General features: G+C 34.4%; 1 protein-coding gene across 1 annotated transcript in view; it reads left to right on the top strand.

Annotated features, from left to right (window-relative positions):
- The window catches only part of Dnah11 (dynein axonemal heavy chain 11), a 302098-nt gene that overhangs the window by 245913 nt on the left and 29381 nt on the right, over positions 1-26804 (top strand). The window contains exons 66-70 of the mRNA XM_076853784.2: positions 8087-8291; positions 16727-16891; positions 18573-18713; positions 23075-23245; positions 25447-25569. Of these exons, the coding sequence (XP_076709899.2) occupies positions 8087-8291; positions 16727-16891; positions 18573-18713; positions 23075-23245; positions 25447-25569 (805 nt within the window). The remainder of the gene's footprint in view (positions 1-8086; positions 8292-16726; positions 16892-18572; positions 18714-23074; positions 23246-25446; positions 25570-26804) is intronic.

Consider the following 26804-nt stretch of genomic DNA (forward strand, 5'->3'; position numbering starts at 1 on the left):
TTACCACTCCCTCTTGCCGTTTGCTACACCTGATCTTTCTGGCTGCACACCCAGCCATAGCTGTAGGAGCTCACAATTCTAACCTAGAAGCTTTTAATTTTAAACAGCAGGACATGCAGTAAGGCTTTTAGATGTCCATTGAAAAGTTGATTTCTTCTCTGGAGTGTTTTTTCTTTCCTCCAATGAGTGGAACTATGTTATTTATTTATCTTAACACCCACCTACTATCTCTTTACCTTGACAAAGGGGCCACCAGAATGGAATTCCTCATATTTAGAGAACACGGTAGCTATCCGAAGAGTCCAACTTAGGGGGAGAACCTTCCATATACACTAACTTAAGGAGATTTCTCTTCAAGCCCCAAATTTTATAAATCTTTATAAAACATTCCTATTGTAGCCATTTGTAGTAAGTACACTGATCAGTCACAGCAGTCTTTATCCTAAATAGAATATGTTGTTTTCCATTTTTTTGGTTTCTAGACCCAGTAAAAAATAATGATGACTTTATTCTGGTCCTCAGAATATGTGATCCGTAGAGAAATTCGTTTGGGTTTTTATGACCCAAAACTGATGGCATTTTTAACAATAGCTACACCAAATCTGAAGAACAGTTTTAATAAAAGTAAGAGAGACTTTTTTAGTTTCCAGATATACAATCTAGAAATAAGAATTCCAGACTAGAATCTCCAATTTCTGATTCTCATCTTTGTTACACTAATGCTGCTTCTACCAGGTCACAGGAATTCTGGTTTTCATGAAACTCTGATTAAGGGAGCCAGTGTTAGTCTGTCACAGAAGAGCTGTGAGAATTCGCTAAGAAATCATTTCCAAGTGGTTTCAAAGTAGTTTTTGTATCTTCCACAACAGTAATGACCTTCCATGACTTGAAATTAATTATTTATTAAGTCACTTGATCCCAGATCACTTTTTGACTAAATTTTGAATAAACTCTGAAAGGATCTTTATATTCCCAGTATATATGATTTTTATGCAAGTCTAACATAAATTCTGAATTTCTGCTTAATATGGATTTGCAGCTGATTGTCAGGATGAAATAACTCATTCTGCTAACTGGTGAGCATTCTAACACACTTAAAATATAAACTTTTATATAAATTGAGTGATTTTCTTTAAAAGTTTTATGAATTTATTCACATTATAAATATATTGGCCAGAAATCATAGATCTTAGGATTGGGCACAATCCTTGCTAGTCTCATAAACAAGGACAGAATTTCTAACCAAACATCATGAGGCAGGTGGGGGCTGTAGCTCAGTAGTAATGTGCTTGCCTCTCACATGTGAGGTACTGGGTTTGATCCTCAGCACCACATAAAAATAAATAAATAAAGGTATTATATCCATCTATAAGTTAAAAAAAATTTAAAAAATATATCAGGAGGGCATGTGCTCTGAGCTGTGCCTATTTTTTCTCTTGCAACCATAGATTGGTTCTGAGTCGATCATCATCTCTCAGTACCCTCTTGCGATTGACAGGTCATGCAGGTTGACCAAGACTGACATTACAGAATGTCAGAGGAAATTAACTGGCATTGCAATGCTGTGAAATAAACTTTTTACTACGAGTCTAGAGACCCAGGTTCTAGTCCCAGCTCTGCCACTAAATGATGTGACCTTGGACAAGTCATAAACTCTTTGGAATTTATGATTTATTTATTTGGGTCCATTAAAAAAAAACTGAACAATCTCCAGGGGTCCTGCTTGCTCTAAAATATCAACTCTGCTAGGTGAAACAGGATGTTTTAACTCATCCCACATCCTAGTCATCTAGGCAAGCTCACTCCTTGAGACAGATGTATAAACACCCTGAGGGAATAGCTGCACCCACATGGAGAGATTCTGCCCCCACTTGATTCTCACTGTGATGCATTGAGGGGGTTCGTGTGTCCTGCTCCTGGCTGCAGTAGGGCTGGAAAATGGACTAAGAACATTTGCTTTAAGAAAATAACCCCACTTTGCAGCTCTGTTGCTGTTCTCACCTGCTATTTCTCCTCATTGGAGTTTTAAGTTCAGAGCTCATGTCTTCCTTCCCTGCTTAAAAGTCAACCTCTGCGTTAGTGTCTTTCACAGAAACAACAGAGTGATTCTGTTTGCTTTTCCCACCCCTATGGTTAACTCCATTGTTTTTTGGACCCTTCAACTCATGAGAGAGCATTAACAGTCTGTTTAATTTTCCCAGATAGGAGATTAACCAAAAATTAACCTAGCAGCAGTGATAAAACCCACTGAGTCATTATGTAATTTTTGCCTTTCATAGATCATAAACACCCCAATTGAGGATAATTTACTGTCCCTGGGAAATCTAAAGCTATCAAATACTGTTTCCAAGCAAGATGTAAAACCCAATTTTTATGGGCAAGCATTCTGCTTTTCCATAGCAGAGTTCTCCCGCATCCTCCCATTAACTCTGTCTGTTCACAGAGAAAATCAGACCTATCAAAGCAGATATTTTCTGATTCTCAAACTGGGGTTTTTGAATGCCTCAGAGAATATGTAGGTGTGAAAGGGATACCGTGCAATGGAATCATCTGGGGTGTCTTCCAGAGCATTTCTTTAACTTAAATGTTTTGGTTCAATTTTTAACCAGTTAAAACTTGACCTGTGAGACTGGGTTGTGGCTCAGTGATAGAGTGCTTGCCTCAAATGTATGAGGCCCTGGATTCAATCCTCAGCACCATATATAAATAAACAAGTAAAATAAAGGTATTGTGTCCATCTACAACTAAAAAATATATATTTAAAAACTTCACCTGTACCCTCTGGTACTGACATGGTCAATATCCATGCTCCATGCTGAACATTCTCAAGTTTTATTTTGTTCTTAGAAGTTTGATGAGGGGATAGTTATGTATAGTGGCTGGTGGAGAAAATTAGCTATTATTGCTTTGAGACGATATTAACTCAGACTACTAACTAATATGGTACTCTAGAGAAGCCATGAGCCAACCATCTGTCATGTGACTCATGAGCTAAGATTGATTAAAAAAAAAAAAAAAAAAAAAAAGATCAGGAGGGCATGTGCTCTGAGCTGTGCCTATTTTTTCTCTTGCAACCATAGATTGGTTCTGAGTCGATCATCATCTCTCAGGGTTGTAAGCAACAGGAATATATGACAGATGTATATGAACCAAGCCCAGAATATTTACTCTCTACCTTTCTCAACAAAAGTTCACCAGCCCCTGCTCTAGAGGGATTTCTTACTTAACCTCCTACAGGATAATATCCCTTATCCAAAATCCTGGGAACAAGAAGTCTTTCAGATTTTGTTTGTTTGTTTTTTATGGACTTTGGTATATTTGAATATACATGATGAGATATCTTGGGGATGTGACCCAAGAGTCTAAACACAAACTTCATTTGTTTCATGTACACTTTATACACATAGACTGAAGGTAATTTTATATAATATTTTTCGTGCGCCTGCATTTTGCCTGTGACCCATCACATAAAGTCAAGTGTGCGATTTTTCACTTGTGCATCATGGTGGTGTCAAAAAATTTCAAGCTGGGTGTGGTGGCGCACACCTGTAATCGCAGCAGTTCCAGAGGCTGAGGCAGGAGTATCGAAAGTTCAAAACCAGCCTCAGCAATAGCGGAGTGCTAAGCAACTCAGTGAGACCCTGTCTCTAAATAAAATACAAAATAGGGCTGGGGATGTGGCTTAGTGATGGAGATCCCCTGAGTTTAATCCGCAGTACCCAAAAAAAATTTCAGGTTTTGAATTTTTCACTGTAGGGTTGCACAGCCTGTACTTTCAACACTAAGTCATCTTATGCGTCATTTGTTTTAATTCTTATGCACACAAGAACATGCACACACCCCATGCATATCTCAAAATCAATTGGACTTCCTAATCCTATCTGGTGAGGAGTATCCTAGTACAAAATAATAAAAATTCTAGTCCTAATTTAGTCATTGTTCTTCATTTAAATTTAAGATGCTAAAGCATAAAAAAAAATACATTCTCTTTTCATCTCGGGATATAGGTTAGTGGTTAAAACACAAAGTTTATGAAATAGGAATTTAAACCTGGTGAAAACTCTCCAGTGAGTGAAGGAACATTCAAACAAGCTGACATCATAGAAGGTTGTAACAGGCATGGCATTTCTCTGAGACTCTCCACCACGGGGGAATGAATTCAATCCAAGATGGAGTGGAAGTCAGAAATTGCAGAATTTACACAGAGGTGTAAGTACAGGCTTTATTGTGGAGACTCAAATGAATTTAAACCTTGGTATCTCTCATATGTAAAGCTCCAGGCAGTAATTACACAAGACCTTTACTCTAAAAGTTTCATTTAAAAGTCAGTTGTTCGTGGTTAAGAGTAACACATGGGACAGCACTAGCAAAGATTTCCTCGAAGCTATTTGTGAGATCAATCTTGGAAATATTTGGAAAGGAAAACTCAAATTTTGGTGATGCTCTCCACAACAGACATGGTTAAATATGTTGTCAAAAAGAGGAAGATTAACTAAGAAAAAAAATGCCCTTTTCAAAAAAAGATCATGCTGTGGCACACCTCGTAACTCTCAGAGGATAAGCACAAACCTCTGAGAAACTATAATTGGTGTTGTTACTGACCTTACAGATAGAATCAAGCCCAAAAGTTAATGATTTGGCCTTTAAGTATATTTTGGGAGTTGGATAGCCATCAGCACAATATGTTAGAATTGTCCTAAGCAACTACTGATCTGCTTTCTGTCACTGTTGATTTACCTGTTCTGGACATTTCCTCTAAATGGATTCACAATGCTCTTTTGTGACTGGTTTTATGACTTGGCATAATGTTTTGAAAATTCATCCATGTTGTAGCATACAGTATCCGTGAATTCACATCTGTGGATGTGGTGGACCAACCTAAGAGACTTATGCATCCTTAGATTTTGGTAGTCACAGGTGGTCCTAGAACTAATCCTCTGAGGGTACTGATGTCCAACATGTATATCAGTATTTTGTTCCTTTTTATGGCCAAATAGCATCCCATGGATTAGATATGCCCATAGTGTTTATCACATTCAAGTTGTTTTTACCTTTTGCTATTATGGATAATGCTGCTATGAACATTCATATGCAAATTTTGTGTTGACATACATTTTCATTTCTTTTTTTAAAAAATTTTTCTTTAGTTGTAGATGAACACAATGACTTTTTATGTGGTGCTGAGGAAAAACCCAGTGCCTCACAAATGCTAGGTGAGCACTCTATCACTGAGCCAAAACACCAGCGCATACGTTTTCAATTCTTTTGGATATGTACCCAGAAATGGAATTGCTGAAATGATTCAAGGAATTGCCAAATTGTTTTCCAGTGTTTGTGCAGTTTTACATTCCCACCAGCTACCTGTGCAAGGGTTCCAAAGGCTCCTTATTTTTGCCAGCACTTTCTATCATTTGATTATAGTCATTCCAGTAGGTGAGAAGTGGTACCTTGCTATGGCTTTGATTTGCATTTCACTAATAACTAATGTTAAGAGCCTTTCTATGTTCCCATTGACCATTTATACATCTCAATGGGGAAAAGTCTATTCTACTCTTTTGCTTATATTTTAATTGGTCAGATCTTTGGTCTTTGTATTCCTGTCACATTGTAGGAATTTGATACATATGAATAAATAAAATAAAAGAATGAATAAAACAGTATATAAAAAATAATATATTGCCTGTCATGAGAAAGTAAGAAACAGTGTTTGTGAGAGCAGAGACCATGCTTGTCTTGATAATAGTTATATGCCCTGTGCCTGGAAGACTCTGGTAGCCTGGAGTGGTGTAGGTGTTAAGTCACTGTTAACTGGATGTTTTTTGTAATGTGTTTCATGATAACAGAAATAACAGAATAAATTATCAGACATACAGTTATTTTAATGAGCATGATATCAATCAGAAAATATGTAGAAACATGTGAACAGATGGCATCAGATTAGTGTCCTAGAAAATAGGGACTCAGGGCCACCATGCTGATGGATAAACTAGCAGTCCTGCCTGGTCCACTTACTATACTTGATCTCTGGTTCATTCACTTCTTATTGTTCTCAGTATCTATTTTTAACAGTAATGTCAATACTCATCTTTTTTAACATTGTCCTTTTTTCAAAAGGAAAATGCATAATATACAAATATATTTTAGCTTTAGTCAGAAGTGGGTTGCTAGCTGAATCGCTCATTTTCTTCCTGGAAAAGAATTAAATGATAGGATGGCAGGAAAAAAAAATTCAAAACTAGATAAAGTGAATAAATGCACCTTTAAACTTAAAGAAGATTGTCAGAGTGGCTTATTTAGTGGCCTCTTTTTCAAGCTCATACAATGAACAGTTGTGAAGTTTTCTGTTGTAAGATCACTCTGCAATGAAAAAATCTGACCGTTGGGTAAAAAAAGATATTAGGTCCTGAGTTTGATCCGTCCTTTGAAATTCTTTTGGGGGGTGAGTTGCTGGAGATTGAACCTTTGAAATTCTTAATTCCTATTCAGATGGTTAAAGCTTTGCTGGTTTAAAAACATAATTTGTATAATGTATACACATTAAAGCAAGTTGTTTCATAAAAACTTCTCTGAACAAATAGAGTAGCCAATAGATTGAGGCACTTTCCTTACAAAAGATTTAATCTATAAGGCACAATTATAAAATATCCACCAATAACAACCTAAAATATCACTGTATTATAGCATTCTGAGTATCTCTCCTCAAATTAAGAACTAAATGTTGCAATGAAGTGCCAAACCTGTCTCTTCTTTTGAGTACACTCAATTTTCCAAAGTTGATAAATTTAGTGAAATAACACTTCACTTGCAAACCAATGAGACAGGTGGTAAGTATTTTTTTCTCAGATTATTTAGATTATATTTTTAATTTAAAATAATATGAGATTAGGATAGTATTTTGTCATTATAACATCTCTACAATCAAAATGGTTTATATGCTTAATAGGGAGGAATCCAAATCGATATGAACATTTAAGAAAAAGAAAAGTGAATGCTCCTTATTTTAACCAGGCTCCAGTGAACCTTATGTGAACTTCCATCCCATGGAGTTCAGGCTACTTTTGCAGAAAAGTTTGAGAAGTTCAGTTTTCATGAATTTTGGTTTCTCTGAAGCATGAATTGAAAAGCTCCCCATCTACTAGTTCTTATAGCATGTTCCTAGCAGGAAAGAAAATGAAAAAGGCCAAAAAAATCAGAAAATAATTTCAAGTATATATTTACTTTTAATAATTTAAGAAAAGTAACATTAATACATTTAATAATGTATATGTGAGCATGTATATTTTAATATTTTATAAAATAAAAATATTTCACATACTTTTTAAGTATTTTTTAGTTGTGTAAATGAACACAATATCTTTGTTAATTTATTTTTATGTGATGCTGAGGATCTAACCCAAGCACTCTGGGAGCTATAGCCCCAGCCCAGATTTTATATATTATTTAACAATATACTTAAGTATAAATATCACATCAATATAATTAATATCAACAATATACTTTAATATCAATATACTTAATACATAGATATCACATCAACACACATGTACATATTTTATCCTTAAAGAATAGCAATGTTTAACATATTTTTTATTTGTCTTGTTTTGGGGATTGAATTTAGGGGTGCTTTACCACTCAGTTCCATCCCAGTTCTTTTTTGAAATAGGTCTGACTAAGTTACCGAGGCTGACCTCAGACTTGCGATCCTTCTGCCTCAACCTCCCTAGTCTCTGGGATTATAAGTGTACACCACCATGCCTGGCTTTAATATAATTTTAATCATAGAAAGTATAATGAAACTAACATTTACTCTTAAAGATTTTCTGTAAGATTGATGGTATTTACTAGTTATAGCAATGCCAAGAGGTGAATGTTATTATTGTTACCATTTCGCATCAGAGGAAAAATAATCACACAGGGATTTGGTAGATAATTCCTATTCTTCCTATTTAAAAAAAAAAAGAGAGAGAAGCTGAAAAATCCTGGTCTTCTGGCCTAGGTATGTTGTCAAAATGCAGCAATGGAATGACATTCAAATGACAGCAATGGTTCATGACTCTTCTGAATGTCTGTATTTTGCCTCCTTTAGGTATATAAGGATTGGAGATAAGGAATGTGAATTCAACAAGAACTTTCGCCTTATCCTTCACACAAAACTGGCAAATCCTCACTATAAACCAGAATTACAAGCTCAGACAACCCTCCTCAATTTCACAGTTACAGAAGATGGTCTTGAAGCCCAGCTGCTGGCAGAGGTGGTCAGTATTGAAAGGCCAGATTTGGAAAAACTCAAGGTAAAAATTATTAGGTCATCCCCCAATACTTATTTGTCATCTCCTTTGCAGAAATCATGGTGAAAATACGTGTAAGGTAGGATTCTTGCATTCCAGGCTCTTCTAATTGAGAAAGATTATGATATGTGTGAAAAGTTAACAAAAACAATTCAAAGTTGCTCCTTATAAATGCTGGTTGGTAAATGAATGGCATTGGAGAAGATAGTGCTAAATGAAGTTAGCCAATCCCAAAAAAACAAATGCCAAATGTTTTCTCTGATATAAGGAGTCTGACTCATAGTGGGGGAGGGAGGGGGCGGGGAGCATGGGAGGAATAGATGAACTCCAAATAGGACAGAGGGGTTGGAGGGAAAGGTAGGAGGCAGGGGATTAGCAAGGATGGTGAAATGTGATGGACATCATTATCCAAAGCACATGTATGAAGACATGAATTGGGTGTCAACATACTTTATGTACAAACAGATATGAAAAATTGTGGTATATATGTGTAATAAGAATTGTAATGCAAAAAAAAAGTACACATATAAAGACATGAATTGGTGTGAACATACTTTATATACAAAGATATGAAAAATTGTGCTCTATATGTGTAATAAGAATTGTAATGCATTCCACTGTCATGTATTTAAAAAAATTAAATCAATTAAATAAGTAAATAAATAAAAAATAAATGCTGGTTGGTTAGGGTTACGCCACAGGAGACGAACTAGTCTCAGTCTTGTTTAGAGCACAGCATGAGGACTGGTACAAAGGTATGCTGCTCATGGAACACAGAGATGTGGAAGCAGATATAGGCCTAGGTAGGTTGGATGTTAATAGACCCATTTACCCAAGGAAAAAAATGTAGACTAATGAAATAGATTGAAAAACTAAGGAGGCTATAACTGTCTGTAACAAATATACTTTAAAATGTATGGCTATAAGTATAATCATTAGGAAAAAATATTAAAATTAGTTAAATTCAGCATTTTTTGGAAACAAGAAAACAATAAAGTAAGCCTAAAAATGTAGAAAGAAAGTGGTTATGAAAGCAGAAAATAGTGACATAGAATATAAACAGATTAATAAAATTAAAACTTAGTTGGAGAGGGAAAAAAAAGAAACTAAATAGACCTCTAGAAGAAATGAAAGAGAAAATGGGTGAAGCATATTAGGAAGAATAAAAAGAACACGATGACTAAAACACATGAAAGAATTCAGTGCCCACCTTTCTAACAGAAAATTTGAAAACTGAAATAATGAAAATAGTATTTCTGTGATGTGAAAACTAAAGAGAATTTACTTGCTAACTTGATATATTCAAGGTTCTATTAGTACTTAATGCTTTTTTATGTACGAATAATATTCCCTTGTATGGATATAGAGTATTTGATTTGTTTTATTTATCCCCTTCTCAGTCAATGGACATTTGGGGTCTTGTTTTTGTTTTTTGGTTTTTTTTTTTTTTTTTTTTTTGCTTTGTGGCTGTGATATATAACACTACTATGAACAGTTCTAGGCAAAGTTTTAGTATGCACATATATTTTCATTTTCAGAATTGCTCAGTTATATGGTAACTCTATTTTTAATCAATTGGGAATTGCCAAACTGTTTTCAAAGTGGCTGCAAAATTGTATGCTTCTACCAGCTGTGTATCATCTTTAAAGGTTATGAAGTGGTTTGTCACTATGATTTTGTTTTTCATTTCCAGAAAGTAACAGTGTTGAGCATTTTAATTTACTGAACTTTTGCATGTCTTTTTTTATTATGTTTTCTTTGCTTAGTTTTTATGATGCTGGAGATAAAATCCAGAGCTTCAGATATGCTAGGCAAGTGTTCTACCACTGAGCTACACCCCAGTCCCAAATTAGTTTTTTTTTTTTAATGACTTGTAGAGAAGTTTCTCATACTCTAAATATTAGATTCTTATTGCGTTCTGATTTACAAAAATTTTCTCCCATTTCATGTATTGTATTTTCATTTTCTTAATGGCATCCTTTGAAGAACAAACTATTCTAATTTTGGCAAAGTCTAATTCATCTTTGTTTTTCTTTGTTACTTACATTTTGTGTCATCTAAGAAACCACTGACAGACACAGTTCATGGAGATTTACTTCGATGTTTCTTCTATGACTTTTTTAGTTTAAGTTTTTACATTTAGGTCTGTAATCAAATTAAACTTTGCATATGATATGAGGTAGGGAGTCAACTTCATTCTTTTACATGTGGATATCTAGTTGTCCTAGCATCATTGGGTGGAAAACATTATCTTTTCTCCTTGAATTGATTTTGCTCCTTGCCAAAGATCAATTGACCATTTTTCTATGGACCTGTTTCTGGGTTTTTCTATATCATTCCACTGATTTGGTAATCTTTTCTTTCTCAATACCACACTCTCTTGATTACTATACATTTGTAAGTCTTTAAGTCAGGTAGGGTCAGTTCTCTGCTTTTTCTCATTGTACTATTAACAATTGTGGCTCTTATGCCTTTCAATATAAATTTTGGAATCAGTTATCAAAATCCATAAAATAATGTGCTGAGGTTTTGATCAAAATTGCTTCAGATCCTGGACAGGAATAATTGATATCTTAACAATATTGAATCTGCCTATCCATGAATATGGAACAACTTCCTATTTTTCACATCTTTGATTCTTTCATCAGGTCTTTTTTAATTTTGCTAGATCTATACCTAAGTGTATCAGTCATTTGGTGTTATTATAAACAGTATTGGGTTTTAAATTTCAAATTGCAATTGTTTGTTGCTGGTATATAGAAAAGCATTTGGCTTTTCAAACTATATCCTGCAGATTTGCTATAATTGCTTATTATTTGCAGGAGACTTTATTTTAATTCTTCAGAATTTTCTGTGTATACAATGATATCAAATTTTAGTACAGTGTGGAAAATTGGGGTGAAAGATAACATTATTATCTTATTCCTGATCTTAGGGGGAACCCATCTAATTTTTCTTTGCATGAGAATACAAATGAACACACTACCTTTAATTAATTTATTTATTTATATGTGGTGCTGAGGATGGAATCCAGTGCCTCACACATGCTAGGCAAGCATTCTTCCACTGAGCTACAGCCCTGCATGAGTTTTTGTTAGTTTTTTTCCTCTGGAAGTATAGGTCCACTTCATCTGAGTTATTAAATTTGTAGGCATCAAATTGTTCTCATCATTAGGTATGATGTTAGCTGTAAGTCTGTTTTAGATTTCTTTATCAAGTTGAGGAAGTTCCTCTCTATTTCTAGTTTGTTGAAAGTTCTTACCATGAATGAATGTTGAATTTTGTTAAATGTGTTTTCTGTATCTGTTGATATGGCCATATTTTTCATCTTGAACTTGTTATGTAACAGATTATATTACTCAATTTTGTATGTTGAATCGATCTTGCATACCTGGAATAAATCCCACTTAGTCATGATGTATAGTTATTTTTATACATTGTTCAATTTGATTTGGTAATATTTAATTGAGGATATGTACATCTATACTCTTGAGAGACATAGGTCTGTAATTTTTGTTGTTGTTGTTTTTTGGTTTTTTTTTTTTTTTTTTTTTTTTTTTTTTGGTTCTAGGGATTGAACTCAAGGGCACTCCATTACTAAGCCACATCCCCAGCCCTATTTTGTATTTTATTTAGAACAGGGTCTCACTGAGTTGCTTAGCACTTCGCTTTTGCAGAAGGTGGCTTTGAACTCATGATCCTCCTGTCTTAGCTTCCTGAGCCACTAGAATAACAGGCATGTGCCACCTCACCCACCTCTTATAAAGTCTTATCCAATTTTTGTATTAAAGTGATATTGGCCTTAGACAATGAGTTAGAAAGTGTTCCTCCTACTTCTGTTTTCTAGAAATTGTACAGAACCAATATCACTTCTTTCTTAAGTCTATGATAGAACTCACCAGTGAAACCATCTGGACCTGGTATTCATTTCTGGAAGGTTATTAAAATTATTGATTCAGTTTCTTTAATGGACATATGGCCTATTTGGATTATCTGATTCTCCTTTTAAGAGTTTTTTAGTATATTGTGTCTCAAAGATATTGTTTCACTTCATTTAAGTGACCAAATTTTTTGACATAGAATTGTTCATAATACATATTTTCCTTTAATATCCATGGAGTCAATCAGAAGTGAATCCATTCACTTCTGATATTAGTAACTAATAACTTTTCTCTCTCCTCCCCACCCCTGGTTTAGCCTACCTAGGGGGTTATAAGTTTTGTTGATCCCTTCAAGGAACCAGCTTTTGGGTTTACTGATTTTCTCTATTGGCTTCATATTTTATTTTTTTATTTTTAAAAAAACTTCTTTCCATTTTTTTTAATTTTTTATTTTTGTAGTTGTAGATGGGCAGCATGCCTTTATTTTATTTGTTTCATTTTTATGTGGTGCTAAGGATCAAACCCAGGGCCTCACACATACTAGGCAAGTGATCTGTCACTGAGCCACAGCCCCAGGCCATGGCTTCATATTTTAAATGTCATTAATTTATGGTTTGATTTTTATTATTTTCATCTGCTTGCTTTGGGATTTTGGTTTGTATTGTGCAGTACTACAGATTGAACCCAGGGGACTTTAATACTTTGACCTGCATCCACCTCTTTTTATTTTTATTTTCATCTTGAGATACATAGTCCTATGAAGTTCATCAAGCTGGTCTCAAAGTTGTGGTGCTCCTTCCTCAGCCTCCTAAATCACTGGGATTCTAGGTGTGCACCACCACACCCAGCTGCTTGCTTTAGATTTATATTGGTCTTCTATCTAGTTTCCTAAGGTGAAACTTAGATACTATTAACTTTAGATATTTTTGTCTTCTAATTCATACAGTCCATGCTAAAAATTTTCCTCTAAGCACTTTTTTATTGCATTTTGCAAATTTTAATACATCGTATTTTCATTTTTATTTATTTTAGTATATTTTAATTTCTCTATATTTCTTCTTTGACCCATATGTTATCTAGAAGTATGTTGTTTCATTGATACATACTTTGGGATGTTCTAGCTTGTCTTTCTGTTGTTTCTCATTTAATTTTGTTGTGGTCTTGGAGCATACTTTATATAATTTCTTTTAAAATTTTTCAACTGTGTTAGATGGCCTAGTATGTGTTCCATCTTGGTGAGTGTTCCATGTGAACTTAGAAAACTGTATGTTCTGCTGTTGTACAAAGGAGTATTGTATAAATATCACTAGATCCAGTTTATTTGATGTTGCTCAGTTTGACTATGTCCTTACTGATCTGTCAGTTGACAATAAAGGAATTTTGAGTTTTCCAACTATAAAGTGTACTTCTCTATTTCTCCTTATAGTTCTATGATTTTTTTGCCTTATATATTTTTGAACTCTGTTAAGTACACAAAATTTTTGTTTTCTCAGGGAACTGATCCCTTTGTTATTTTATAATTTTTCTTATTTTGATATTTGTTTTGTTTGAAATTAATACAGGTGCTCCAGCTTACTTGTTTGCTTGCTTGTTTTTTGTTTATTTATTTGTTTGTTTTCTCTCTTTTCCTTTCTTTCCTGAGACAGAATCTTGGTTAGTTGCCCAGGCTGGCCTCAAACTCACAATCCTCCTGCCTCAGCCTCCCAAGTAGGTTGGGATTAACTCTCTGCATCACCACACCTGGTTTTATCTGGCATATCTTTATCCATCCTATTACAAGTTGATTTTTGTAGACAACATAGAGTTTTCTGTTGTCATTTATCTACTCTGACTCTTGATTGATTTGAAGAATTCTGTTGTTATTCACATAGATGGATTAATATCCACCATACTTTTTACTGGTTTTTTATGTATTGTGTGTGTTCCATGTTTTTTGTTTTTGTCTTTTCCTCTTTCTGCCTTTGATTTTAATTGAGCAATTTATATTATTTCAATATTTCTTATCTCTTAGTATATAAATTATGCTTTTTGTTAAAAAAAGTAGTAGTTGCCTTAGTGTTTGCAACATATTTATAACTAATCTAAATCTTCTTAAAATAACACTGCGCCACTTTACAGGTAGTGAATATCACTCTTAATAGTGTATCCTCATTTCCTCTGTCCCATCCCTTGTAACATTGCTGTCATTCATTTTGTTTATCCCTAAATAATAATCTCTGGATGAATTATTGATATTATTTTGAACAAATAGCTGAATTAAGAGTAAGAAAAAATAAAATATTTTACTTATTCTTTCTCTAGCACTCTTGCTTTATGTAGATCTGAATTTCTGACTTATCCCTTCCTTATGAAGAAATTATTTTGAACATTTATGGTAAGATAGGTCTACTCCAGAAAAAATCCTTCAATTTTTGTTTGTCTAAGAAAACCTTTATTTCTCCTTTGCTTTTGAAGGATAATTTGACAGGATATAGATTTCTAGGTTAGTTGGATTCTTTCCTGCAAATATTTCAAATATTTTACTCTTTTCTTGGCTGCATAGTCGCATGTAACTCTTAAACATGTCCCTCCATAGATGAGGTATATTTTTCCCTGGATTCTTTCAGTACTATTTTTGTTATCTTTGATTTTCTGCAGTTTGAATGTGATATTCCCAAGTGTAGACTTGGTATTTATCTTGCTGAGTTTCCTGTGAGCTTCATGAATACATGGTGCTTGTCATTAATTTTTAAATATTCTTAACCATTAGTCTTCTGATATTTATTCTGTCCTCTTTCCTCTTTCTTTCCTTCTGGTATTCCCACTGCATTTTTGTTACACCTTTGTAATTATCTTATTGTACTTAGGTATTCTTTTCCTTTTAAAATTTTCATACTTTCTCCCTTTACTTTTCAGTTTAAGAGGTTTCTATTGACATACCTTCAGCTTCACTGTTTCCTCCCTTGATAGTATCCAGTCTGTTGATGAACCTGTCAAAAGCATTGTTTATTTTTGTTGCAGCACTTTTTATTTTGAGCGTTCTCTTTTTATTCTTTGACTTTTCATCTCTCTGCTTACATTACCCATGTGATCCTGCATGTTGTCTACTTTCCCAGTAGAGTTTTTAGTATATGAAGTATCATCTTTGGAGGGGAGGAGGGTTAACCAGGGATTAAACCCAGCAGTGGTTAACCACTGAGCCACATCCCCAGCCCATTTATTTTTTGTTGTTGTTGTTTGTTTGTTATAATTTTGAGACAAGAGCTCACTGAGTTGCTGAGGCTGGCTTTGAACTTGTGATCCTCCTACCTCAGCCTCCCAAACTGCTGCAATTACAGTTGTACACCACTATGTCAGGCTAGTAGAGTCATTTTTAAACCCTCACACTATGATTCCCAAATTTCTACCATCCTTGGGTCTTATTCTGTAATATTTTTTTTTTCTCTCTCTCCAAATTGTGCTTTTTTTTTCTGTCATGTCTTGTAAATTTTTGTTGGAAGTAGGACATGATGTATGAGATAATTAGAATTGAGGTAAATAGTGTCTTAAGGTAAAAATTTATGTGTACCTGGCTAGGACATTAGCTGTGTTTAATGTTTCCTTTAGTGGAAGGTGTCATAGGCTTCAGTTTTCCTTTTTTTTTTTTTTTTTAATTTCCTTGTTGTTTTGAGTTTCCCTGAAAACTCCTTTCTTAAATAGAGTCTTTCAATTCTCTGAACTGCAATCTACTGTTCCCTACCAGTCCAGTGATAGAGTTCTGGAGTGGAAAGTATTTCATAAACTCATGATTCAATCTCAGAGGTGTTTTAATAGGCTTGCACACTGGGCTATGACCTTCAAAAGAGTGTCTTAACCTTTTTTCCTCCTCTTCCTGTGTGAGACAGGAAGTCCTGAGGAGGCTGAGTAGTCTAATTGCCCTTCCCCCTAGGTCACCTTAGCCTCTGATAAAGATGTTTTCCCAGCTGGCAAGTGTTTGCTAAGGAGAATAGAAAGTTCTAGACATGTTTGAAATGATTACTTATCTCTGAGTTTAACACAAAATGATTACTTTCCCTGCCCCTGCCCAGGGTAGGAGTAGATTTTTTTTTTTTTTTTTTGCTCTTCTGTGAGAATTTGGTAGGGCTCCTGGAGGTAAAACAAAAGTGTGAAGGGCCCCTAACAGCTGAGCCCAGGAATTGTTAACTGTCCCGTTTTCAGGGTGGTAGTTTGCCCTGTGACCTCAGTTCTCTGGTGGAAGAATTATTGCTTAGCTTTGCCTTTTTATGGGAACAGAAATGAGTCTTCAAAATCATGTCATGTCAGAGTGGAAACCAGAAGTTTGCTGATATTAAACAGATTATTTCTACATGTTTATGATATCAAATGATTGTAATAAATGTTCATGACCTGAGAGTACAACTCGATCTTACCATGCCTCCTGAAATTTTAAATAGAATTTTTTTTAAGTATGATCAGTATGGTTTTAATGTTGTGTGCTTTATTATATACACACTGGCTATGAAATTTGTGATTAAGAAACTCCCTCTTAAAATTTGATATTTAGTCACCATTTCTCACATGTTCCTTGGTTTATATTAGTTGGTTTTGACAAAGCACCAAAATGACTTTAAGATTGAGCTGAAGCACCTGGAGGATGACCTCCTCCTACGCCTTTCGGCAGCAGAGGGAAGCTTCCTAGATGACACCAACCTGGTGGAGAGGCTGGAGACAACAAAGGCCACCGCAGCAGAGATAGAGCATAAGGTAGGAAAGGGCAGACAATGCCTGGGGGTTTTCATGCTCTGTTTGAATAAAATGCTTGGGACTACAGTGCAATCAAAGTGGTTCTTCCTCTGAGAGCAATGATGTGTTGTGGAATTCAGGTCATTTAATGACACACCCTTAAAAATTGGACAGTGTGGGATTTAGAGTGGAGATGGAAATGGTTGAGCTCCTACTTCTAATTCCTCAGAGATCCAGTCATTCACATTAGACTCTGTCAGACTATTATTTCTCTTTTGAGTGCCCAAATTTGAAGAAAACTGGAGCCTGCTGTCTTCTACGGTGGAAAAATCTTTAAAAAGGCTTAGCATTTGGCTTAGGCAAACTTATATCCTATAGTCTTAGCATAATTTCCCCAGTCTGTTGGCATTTTAGAGAAATCCTTGGAGCTGAAGTTTTGTTCATAGGTCTGCAGTGGCAGGAAACGGCAAGAGATGGTGTCCTGCTTCACTCAAATGCATTGTTTACCCTGGGAAAATGATATTTTCCCAGACTGGTGAAAATTTTCATCCAGTAGGCTTCTGGCTAAATGTGCAACACGAGTTTCCATATGCCATGTGCATGTGAGAATTTGAACTGTCACACGTGGTCACTAACCCTTGACATTCCAATGTTTCCAAGTCAGCACTAGACCCTGATTTGCTTTCTAGAATATCCTCATTACCTAGCAATCTATTAATTACCCAACAGAAGTTGTGTCACCAAATATCCAATATATTTGTCTTAAATTAAGCAAGGAAATAGAATTCCAAATTACTCTATCCTTTTAAGAAAGTGAATTCTAGGTAGCTGCTAAGATAGTAAAGATTAGGGCAATTAAGTAAATTAAGTCTTAGCTTTGAAGTTAACTTCTAATTGTCTCTTAGAGTATCACTTCCTGTCTTAACATATTGCATGTAAGTAACTTCCCTATTCTCTCTATTTTATTTCCTTTTGTACATAAATACTATGAGTCAAGTTTATAGAACTACTTTGGGAAAATATCGTATCTTGTAAAGCCATGGACCTAGGTAAAAGAAACAGATACTGGATCCTTGAATAAAAATGAATATGTTGGTGGATGATGGTAGTTTTTTTTTTTTTTTAATTATCTCTCTAAACATGCCCAGAGGCTAATACATAAAAGTAAATGGAAATACATGAGCATATGGATGATCTGGTGCAGTTAAAATCAGACGGTCATGACAGTATTTGTATAAATGCTTTTTAGTGAGCACTGCTATTGGATGTATTATTGACCTTGACAGCTTTTGTATACCTTGTTGCCTAATAAAGTTGTTGGCATCAAATTGACTCAGCAGACTTTAAGAGCCATCCCTGAGAGGTGATAGAGCTGGGTTATTAAGCCCTGAAAGAGAAAGGGGAGGTAGGAAGGTGACATTCCTGAGAAATCAACTCTATAGGACCCAAAACAATAAGTGTTGTTTCAGTCTGTGATCTGTAAAGCAGCAGAAATCATTCACACTAAAACTCAATTTACGAAAAAAAAAATATTTAAGAATATGGATTTAATAATTTTAGAAAGGCTCAAACACTTAGATGCCATTTGTGTTGTTTATTTTAATATGAATCCTTTCTCATTTCAAAAACATCCTTCCATTGCTTGGGTATGTTTGGAGAACATGAAGAGTAAGTTACTAATTTTGTTTGATCCCACCCATAGGTGATTGAAGCCAAAGAAAATGAAAGAAAAATCAATGAGGCCCGAGAATGTTACAGACCAGTAGCAGCAAGAGCATCCCTTCTTTATTTTGTTATTAATGATCTCAGAAAAATCAACCCTATCTATCAATTCTCTTTGAAGGTAATGTTGAATTGGCTAAGAAAAAATCAAAAACCTCAGAAGTTTCAATGTGTTTCAGGAAAATAGGAATTTATCTCTAAGTGGTCAGTATCCATGAAGGAGTCAAAGAATGTAGTAAACAACAATAAAAATATCAGCTCTCAGGAACTTTCATTCATAATTTTTAGTAAGGCTTTAAGCTAATGAGAGTATTGATGTGATTCATGTTTGTATGTTGTTTCTAAACAAAGTATGAAGGGTTTATTAAAATATAAAGAATTTTTCTTTGAGGTAACTATTCTGTATTTGTGAAAATATAGGAATTTAGAGAATTCTCATGTTTTCTTGGTGAAGGAAAACAAATAAAAACTAGTCACTATGACATATGCAAGGCACTTATATACTAAAGCACTGTGAGAAAGCTATAGTACGGTCCCTCTCATGAGTCTTGTTGCAAAAGTCCTCAGAGAAGATTGACATACTGAATTCAGCCATATATAACAAGCACAATATAGTATGACTAAATGGAATTTATTGCAGAAATGTATTGCAGAAATGCAACTTGATTTAACATTCAAAAAAAAGCACAGAAGGTTATTCATCATATTAATAGAATAAAAGAAAAACAAATGATCATTTCAATTAATGCAAAGAACCTAGCATATTCCAACACATGGTTTTAGAAGGAGAAAAACTTCTCAGCTGATAAGAAATATATGGTAACTTTTCAATATGATAAAAGGCATCTACAAAAACCAACAGCAAATGTAATGTTAAAAAATGAACAAGCACAGCTTTCTATTCAACACTATATTAGAAGTTATAGCAGTACAATAAGACAATAAAAAGCAAGAGTTTTTAAAAGGAAAAGGAAAACTTTCATTTTTCACAAGTAATCTGGTCATGTATGTTGAAAATCCTATGTAATCTACAAAAAAAGCTGGTAGAACTAAAAAATGAGTCTTTAGTAAGGTTGCATGATGTAAAGTCAATATACAGAATCCCTCATATTTCTGTAGATAAGAGAAATAATTGGAAAATAAAATTAACAGCCCAATAATATTTACAATGATTTCTAAAACCATGAAACTCTAAGGCATCATTTTAATAAAATGCATGCAAGATTTTTATACAAAACTATAAAATATTATTGAAAAATTCAAAACATCATTATTAAATAGATATACTATGTTTATGAATTGGAATTCTTTTTAAGATGTTAATACTATCCCAGTTGATCTACAGATTCAATTTGGTCTCAGTCAAAAACCCCAGAAGATGGTGTTTTTTGTTGTTGTTGTTGTTTTGTTTTGTTTTTTGGTAGAAATCAAGTTGGTTCTAAAATTTGTATGGACATACAAAGGACTTTAAATAGCTCAGCAATTTTTCAGGAAAAAAAAAACAAAGAAGCTGATCTTAAGATGTATTATAAACTTACACTCATCAAGATGGAGTGTTGTTAGACTAAAAAATAAAAAGAGCTCACTGGAACTGAGTTACTCCAAGTGCAATATCTGGTCAGCTGATTTTCAGCAGCTATGCCCAGATAGCTCCAGGAGGGTAGAATGGTTTTTACAGCTGAAGCTGCTGTGACCGCTGGACAAACATGTGGAATCACACAAACCTCAGCTATTATACCATGGTATATACAAAGTTAATTCAAAACAAATTGGCTGAGCTATAAAATTTCTACCAAAAAAAAAAACAAGGAAAAAATCTTTGGGCTTTGAGTTACGTAAGATTTTTTTTTTTTTTTTTTTTAACTCAGAGATTGAACCCAGGGGTGGTTAAGCACTAAGTCACAAACCCAGCCCTATTTATTTTTGAGACAGGGTTTCCCTTAGTTACTTAGGGCCTTGCTAAATCGCTAAGACTGGTCTTGAACTTATGATCCTCCTAAGTTGGTAGAATTATAGGCATGTGCCACCATACCTTGCTTAGGCAAATATTTTTTTAGAGTGGAACAGAAAGATAAAAAAAGAAGAAACAACAAATTGAATCTTATCATAATATAAAGTTTGTGATCTTCAAAAGACACTGAAAATAAAAGGTAAAGCACAGAGTAGCAAAACCAATATTCCCGATACATGTATCTAACAAAGAATTTGTATCAGGATACGTAAATAACTTGTACAACTCAGTAATAAGTCATGGCATATAATAAATAAGACATGTTTACCCTTAAGCACATTATAAATGTGCAACAATCATCAGAAAAAATATGTGAATGGCTAAAATTTTAGAAGACAGTCAATACCAAGTGTAACACAGATATGGTACTGCAACTTCCCCATTTCTGGAATGAATGCAAGTTGATAAAACTATTTTGGAAAGCAATTTGATAATTTCTTATGAAGTTAAATGTACAGTTGCAATATGATCCTTTGTTTTTACTCTAGGTATTCATCTAAGGGGAATGAAAGTACATATCAACCAAAAGCTTATTCACAAATGTTCACAGGCACTTTATTCAAAACAGCCAAAATTTGGAAACAATCCAAAGGACTGACAAGTAAATGGATATACAAATTTGGCACATCCATACATTGAGATGTTGCTCAAAATGTAAAGGTACACATTTCCTGATACACACCCAACCATTGGAAGGTCACCAAAACATTATGTTCAGAAAAAGCATCCAGACACTTAGGAGTACCTACCATATAAACTTATGTGAAAATATAGAAAAGGCAAGGTTAATCTACAGTGACAGGCAAGACGATAGTTGACTGGGGCTGGGGATAATGGTAGGAACTGACTGTAAAGAAGCACATGAAGACTCCTTTGCAGTGATTAAAGCAGAAAGGCTCTGTATCTTGATTATGGTGGTTATCAGTGGAATATAGCCATTTGTCAAAACTCATCAAATGGTCTTTTTGATATGCACATTTCATTGTATTAAGTTAGAAGTCAGAATATCAGATTAATACTTTGCCCATGCCTTCTGACCAGTATTTACTGTATGTATGTATCATTGCAGCCTATTCCTTTCATTCAAATATATACCAATCCATCAGCCTGTGGTCTCTGGTCCCTGGCCACCAACCAAAAATAAACATATAAACAGATGTATTTCTACATACTTAAATGCATATATGTGTGTATTAAATATATATATATATATATATATATGCATATATATATGAATTTTTCCAGCCTATTACTACCAAAATATGAAAAGGTAATATAAACCAAGTGTTATTTTAACAGAAGAGAGAACCAAAGGGCATACCAAAAAAATACATGGGTAGAACCACAAAAAAAAAAAAAAAACTGATTTAAAAATAGGTTCAGGACTTGAGCAGAAATTTCTCCAAAGAAAATTTGCCAATAAGAATACAAAAAAAGGTTCAATATCACTAGTTATTAGAGGAATGCAAATCAAAACCACAGTGAGGTAGCATCTCACACCTATTATAATTTTTTAAAAAAAGTGTTTGGACATGGAGAAATTGGAATCCTTGTGCACTCTTGATGGAAGTATAAAATAGTTCCACTGCCATGGATAACAGTATGGCAGTCCTTTAAAAAATTAAAAATATAATCACCATGTGACCCAATAATTCCATGTTGGAGAATATATCCAAAATAATTAAAAGAGGTTCTTAAAGATATAGCTCAATACCCATATTCATAGGAGCATTATTTATAATAGTCAAAAGATAGAATCAACCCAGATATCTTTTAATGAATTTACAAAATGTGATCTGTGCACACAGTGGGATATTATGTATTTAAAAAAAAAAAGAAGAAGAAATTTTTAACACATGCTCCAACATGGTCGAACATTGAGGGCATTATCCTGAGTGAAATAAGCCAACCACAAAGACAAATCTTGCATGACTCCACTCATATGGAGTACCTGGAATAGTCAGACTCATAGATGCAAAATGCAGAATGGGGATTGCAGGGACGGGGGGGTTGGGAGGGAGGAATGAATGATGGTGGTGGTTTAATAGGTACAGAGTTTCAGTTTAGCAAGATTAAAAAAAAAAATCTAGAGATTGGTGGCCCAAAAACGTGAATATATTTTACTAAATTACGCACTTAAATTTGGTAAATGGCAAATTTTATGTGTATTTTACTGTAATTACAAAAATGTTCAAACTTTTTAAAGTTCACAGGTGGAAGGAGAGTGCCTGATGCACCTTAGTTGCTAGGAGGGAAATGAGAGCAGATTGTATAGAACTGCCTTAATGAAGACAGTCACACACATGAGGAACATTTACCTTGCAGCAGGAGTCGTTTAAAAAACTCATATAATTGTAAAAAGTCTACCTTTCTCTCCCCATAGATAAACCTTGACTGAGTCCCTGTGTTTTGAGGCTAGCTAGACATGTGGGCACCAACGGTCACCTTCTAATAGTCATTAAATCCCCCAGGCTTTCAACATGCTGTTCCACAGAGCAATCCAACAGGCTGACAAGGTGGAGGACCCGCAGGGACGCATCTCTGTCCTGATGGAGAGCATCACCCACGCCATCTTCCTCTACACCAGCCAGGCGCTGTTCGAGAAGGACAAGCTCACCTTCCTATCCCACATGGCTTTTCAGGTGAGGAGATTAGTCAGTTGAAAGCATCCCCAGGATCACAGGCAGACCCCTCTGTTTATCAGGTATTTTCCTTCTGCTTGACTGAAAGCAGAGCTGCCTTTTTTGGAAGCTCTCCTCTGGGCCACAGTGCTTTGGTTAAGCAGATATGCTTGGGTCCTGTCCAGAACCTTCCAGATCCTACCAAAAAGATCCTTTAAGATTAGCATCTTGAGGGATGGGGCTGTGGCTCAGCGGTTAAGTGCTGGCCTAGCACATGCGAGGCACTGGGTTCGATTCTCAACACCATATAAAAATAAATAAAGGTATTGTGTTCAACTACAACTAATATATATATAATATATATATATATATTATATATATAATATATATGTACATATATATGTTTGTATATTTATATGTACATTCTCATATATATATATATATATATATACGTATTAAAAGATTAGGATTTTGAGTCTGAATCTAAGAGGTCCGAGGACATCTCAGAGTCCTTTTAAAAAACAATGAATGGTTTTATCCATATTGTTTCAAATGACATAATTTTATTTTTAAAGGTTGCATAGTATTCCTTTGCAAATAGTCAATAATAATGTATGTTTCAAAATAGCAAAAAGGGTAATGTTTTAGGTTAAATGTTCTCGCTGCAAAAAAAAATGATTATGAGGTGATAGATGCATTAATTAGCTTTATTTAACCATTTTACAATGTAAACATATATCAAAGCAACACATTTTGTCCCATAAATATATAATATTATTTGTCAGAAAAAAGTGGGTAAATAAATTACCTTCTAGGCTTAATGCCCCATCTTCATGAGACCAGCTTCCCTTTTAATCTTTTTCATATGGAAGATTAAAAAGGAAGCTTAAATGGGAATTAAGGTGTCCATGGTAAGAAAAAGAAGGAAAAATAATTCAACTTCAAGCTCCAGGTTCAGCTGAAACAAGCCTGTTGTCTTTTATTAACTAGTTTGCGATATGGTTCTTCCTGTCCCTCAAAACCTTGAGAGAAGATTTGTGCCTTGCCTGTTTCGTGTCTTCCAAAGGACCTTGCCCAGAAATGACATTTAGTAAGCACCTAATGTGCATAATAATAAGCTACCACTTCCCTTTTGATGTTTTTGATAATCACAGATGCCCTTACGTTCTCTAAGAATATAAGGGTAGATGTTTTCGAATGCATGTAATAAACAGGAACAAGGCATTACAAAATGAAATACCTATTGCTAGTTAACAGGAAAGAGTCAAGCATGATAATACATGATACACACATCTATTTAAAACTTCCCCTTGGATGCCATAAAGTAGAATCTATCTCAACTCCTGTCAATCTATGTAAATGAGATCTTCATTATCTATATGGATGATTACTCACTGTTGAAATAAACTGAATTAAGAAAAATTAATTATTCACTAAGATAGTTTAATGAATTTTGAAAATATCTAGATTTTTTTAGATAGCATAAAACTCATCTGTTTAACTATAGAGGTATTATATTTCTACATGGAAATTAGGAATGCTTCCTTTTTGCCTTCCAAAATGTACTATGAACTTATTATGAACTCTACAATCAGACTGTTTAAAGTTTATTCAAGTTAATTATGTTTGTTAAACAATTTTGAGCTTTACTCAAGATAATCTCACATATAAGAAAGATCTTTTATGTTCCTTGCAGTTTATTGAATATAGCACCTATACTAGATTAACTTACAATACTAGTTCTGCTCTGTTTAGCAATTAAGTCTATTGTCATTAGAGGCTTTCTCATTTTCTATCACAAATTTAAGATAAATTTATACCTTAATAGAAGATTAAATATAAAGCATATTTCAAATATGTTGCTAATAGCCATCATCATTAGAATTGGAATAAAGCAGGGCTGGGGTTATAGCTCAGAGGTAGAGTGCTCACCTAGCATGTGCGAGGCCCTGAGTTTGATCCTCAGCACCACATAAAAATAAATAATAAAAAGAATTGGAATAAGTCAGCCTTTGCAGTTATTTTTTTTAATCACATTTCCAGGAATGGTTTTGTGATTATGGACATACTCTCAGAATCTTTATTTCACCCATAGAATAGATGCTTGCCAGAATCCCAGCAGATTTGGCTCTGCGCATTCGGGCATATCTTCCCTGGTGACTGCTTCCTGGGTTGTGATTTCCATGTAAACCTCATGATCTTTTCAATTTTGTGTATTCAAGATTTTGTTGAGAAAGAAAGAGGTCGACCCCCTTGAACTGGATTTTCTGCTCCGCTTTCCAGTTGAGCACACCTACCTAAGTCCCCTCGACTTTCTACCGACTCAGTCATGGAGTGCTATTAAGGTACATTTGACAACTTGGTTTCTCAATTTCTAAATTACTTCAAATATGAGCTCTCACAAAAGGAGAAATATAGTTTTAAAGCTACAGGCGATATATTTGACACTATTTTATTTGTAAAAACATGCTATATAATGTGATCTTTTGTTAAATTCATATTATTAAATTGGTTAATTTCTTACTGGGAAGTAAAAGAGTTTTTGACCTATGTGTGGGTAGAAAAATTATGTATAGTCAGAACCTTTGATAAAAGTCAAGTTATATAAATGTGGGTTTTTTCAACTTAAATCTATTTTCTGCATTTCATTTTGTTAAATTATATTTTTTTGCTTTTCCTAAATTTTTTAAATTGCACAACAAAACAGGAGTTTATTCTCATTGTAAAATGTTAAAGCAAAATAATATCATAAAGAAAAAAGTGAGTGTCCTTCTACAACCCCAATTATCAATCCTTATTCCATTTTTCTGTCAGAAGAGCCTTCTTTCCTTTTTTTTTTTTTTTTTTTTTTTGGCATCAGGGTACTGGGGATTGAACTCAGGGACATTTGACCACTGAGCCACATCCCCAGCCCTATTTTGTATTTTATTTAGAAACAGAGTCTCACTGACTTATTTAGTGCCCAACTTTTGCTGAGGCTGGTTTTTGAACTCATGATCCTCCTGTCTCAGTCTCTGGAGCTGTTGGGATTACAGGCAAGCACCACTGTGCCAACAGAAGATCCTGTTTTAACGCATTCATTCTCCCAGGCTCTGGAGTTCCTTAAAGCTGTTTGACCTATATTAAACTTTGCCTCATTTTTTGTTCAAAGGAAAAAATATTTCCATGTATTGAAAATAACTGTTATGAGGCTAGGGCTGAGCTCACTGGTAGAGCACTTGTCTAGCATGTGTGATGCACTGGGTTCAATTCTCAGCACCACATATAAATAAATAAATAAAATAAAGGTACTGTGTCCATCTACAACTAAAAATACTTTTAAAAATGTTATGTCTGGGGCTGGAGTCGTGGCTCAGTGGCAGAGTGCTTGCCTAGCATGTAGGAGGCACGGTTTGATTCTCAGCACCACATATCAATAAATAAAAAAAAATAAAGGTCCATTGACAACTAAACACAATTTTTAAAAAATGTTATGTCTTATTTTTTATATTACATTAAGATTTTATTTTTAAAAACTAGTTTTGGCTAGCACAGTGGCACACACCTATAATCCCAGTCACATGGGAGTCTGGGGCAGGAG

Source organism: Callospermophilus lateralis, chromosome 1, assembly GCF_048772815.1.
Source record: "Callospermophilus lateralis isolate mCalLat2 chromosome 1, mCalLat2.hap1, whole genome shotgun sequence".
Lineage (NCBI taxonomy): Eukaryota > Metazoa > Chordata > Mammalia > Rodentia > Sciuridae > Callospermophilus > Callospermophilus lateralis.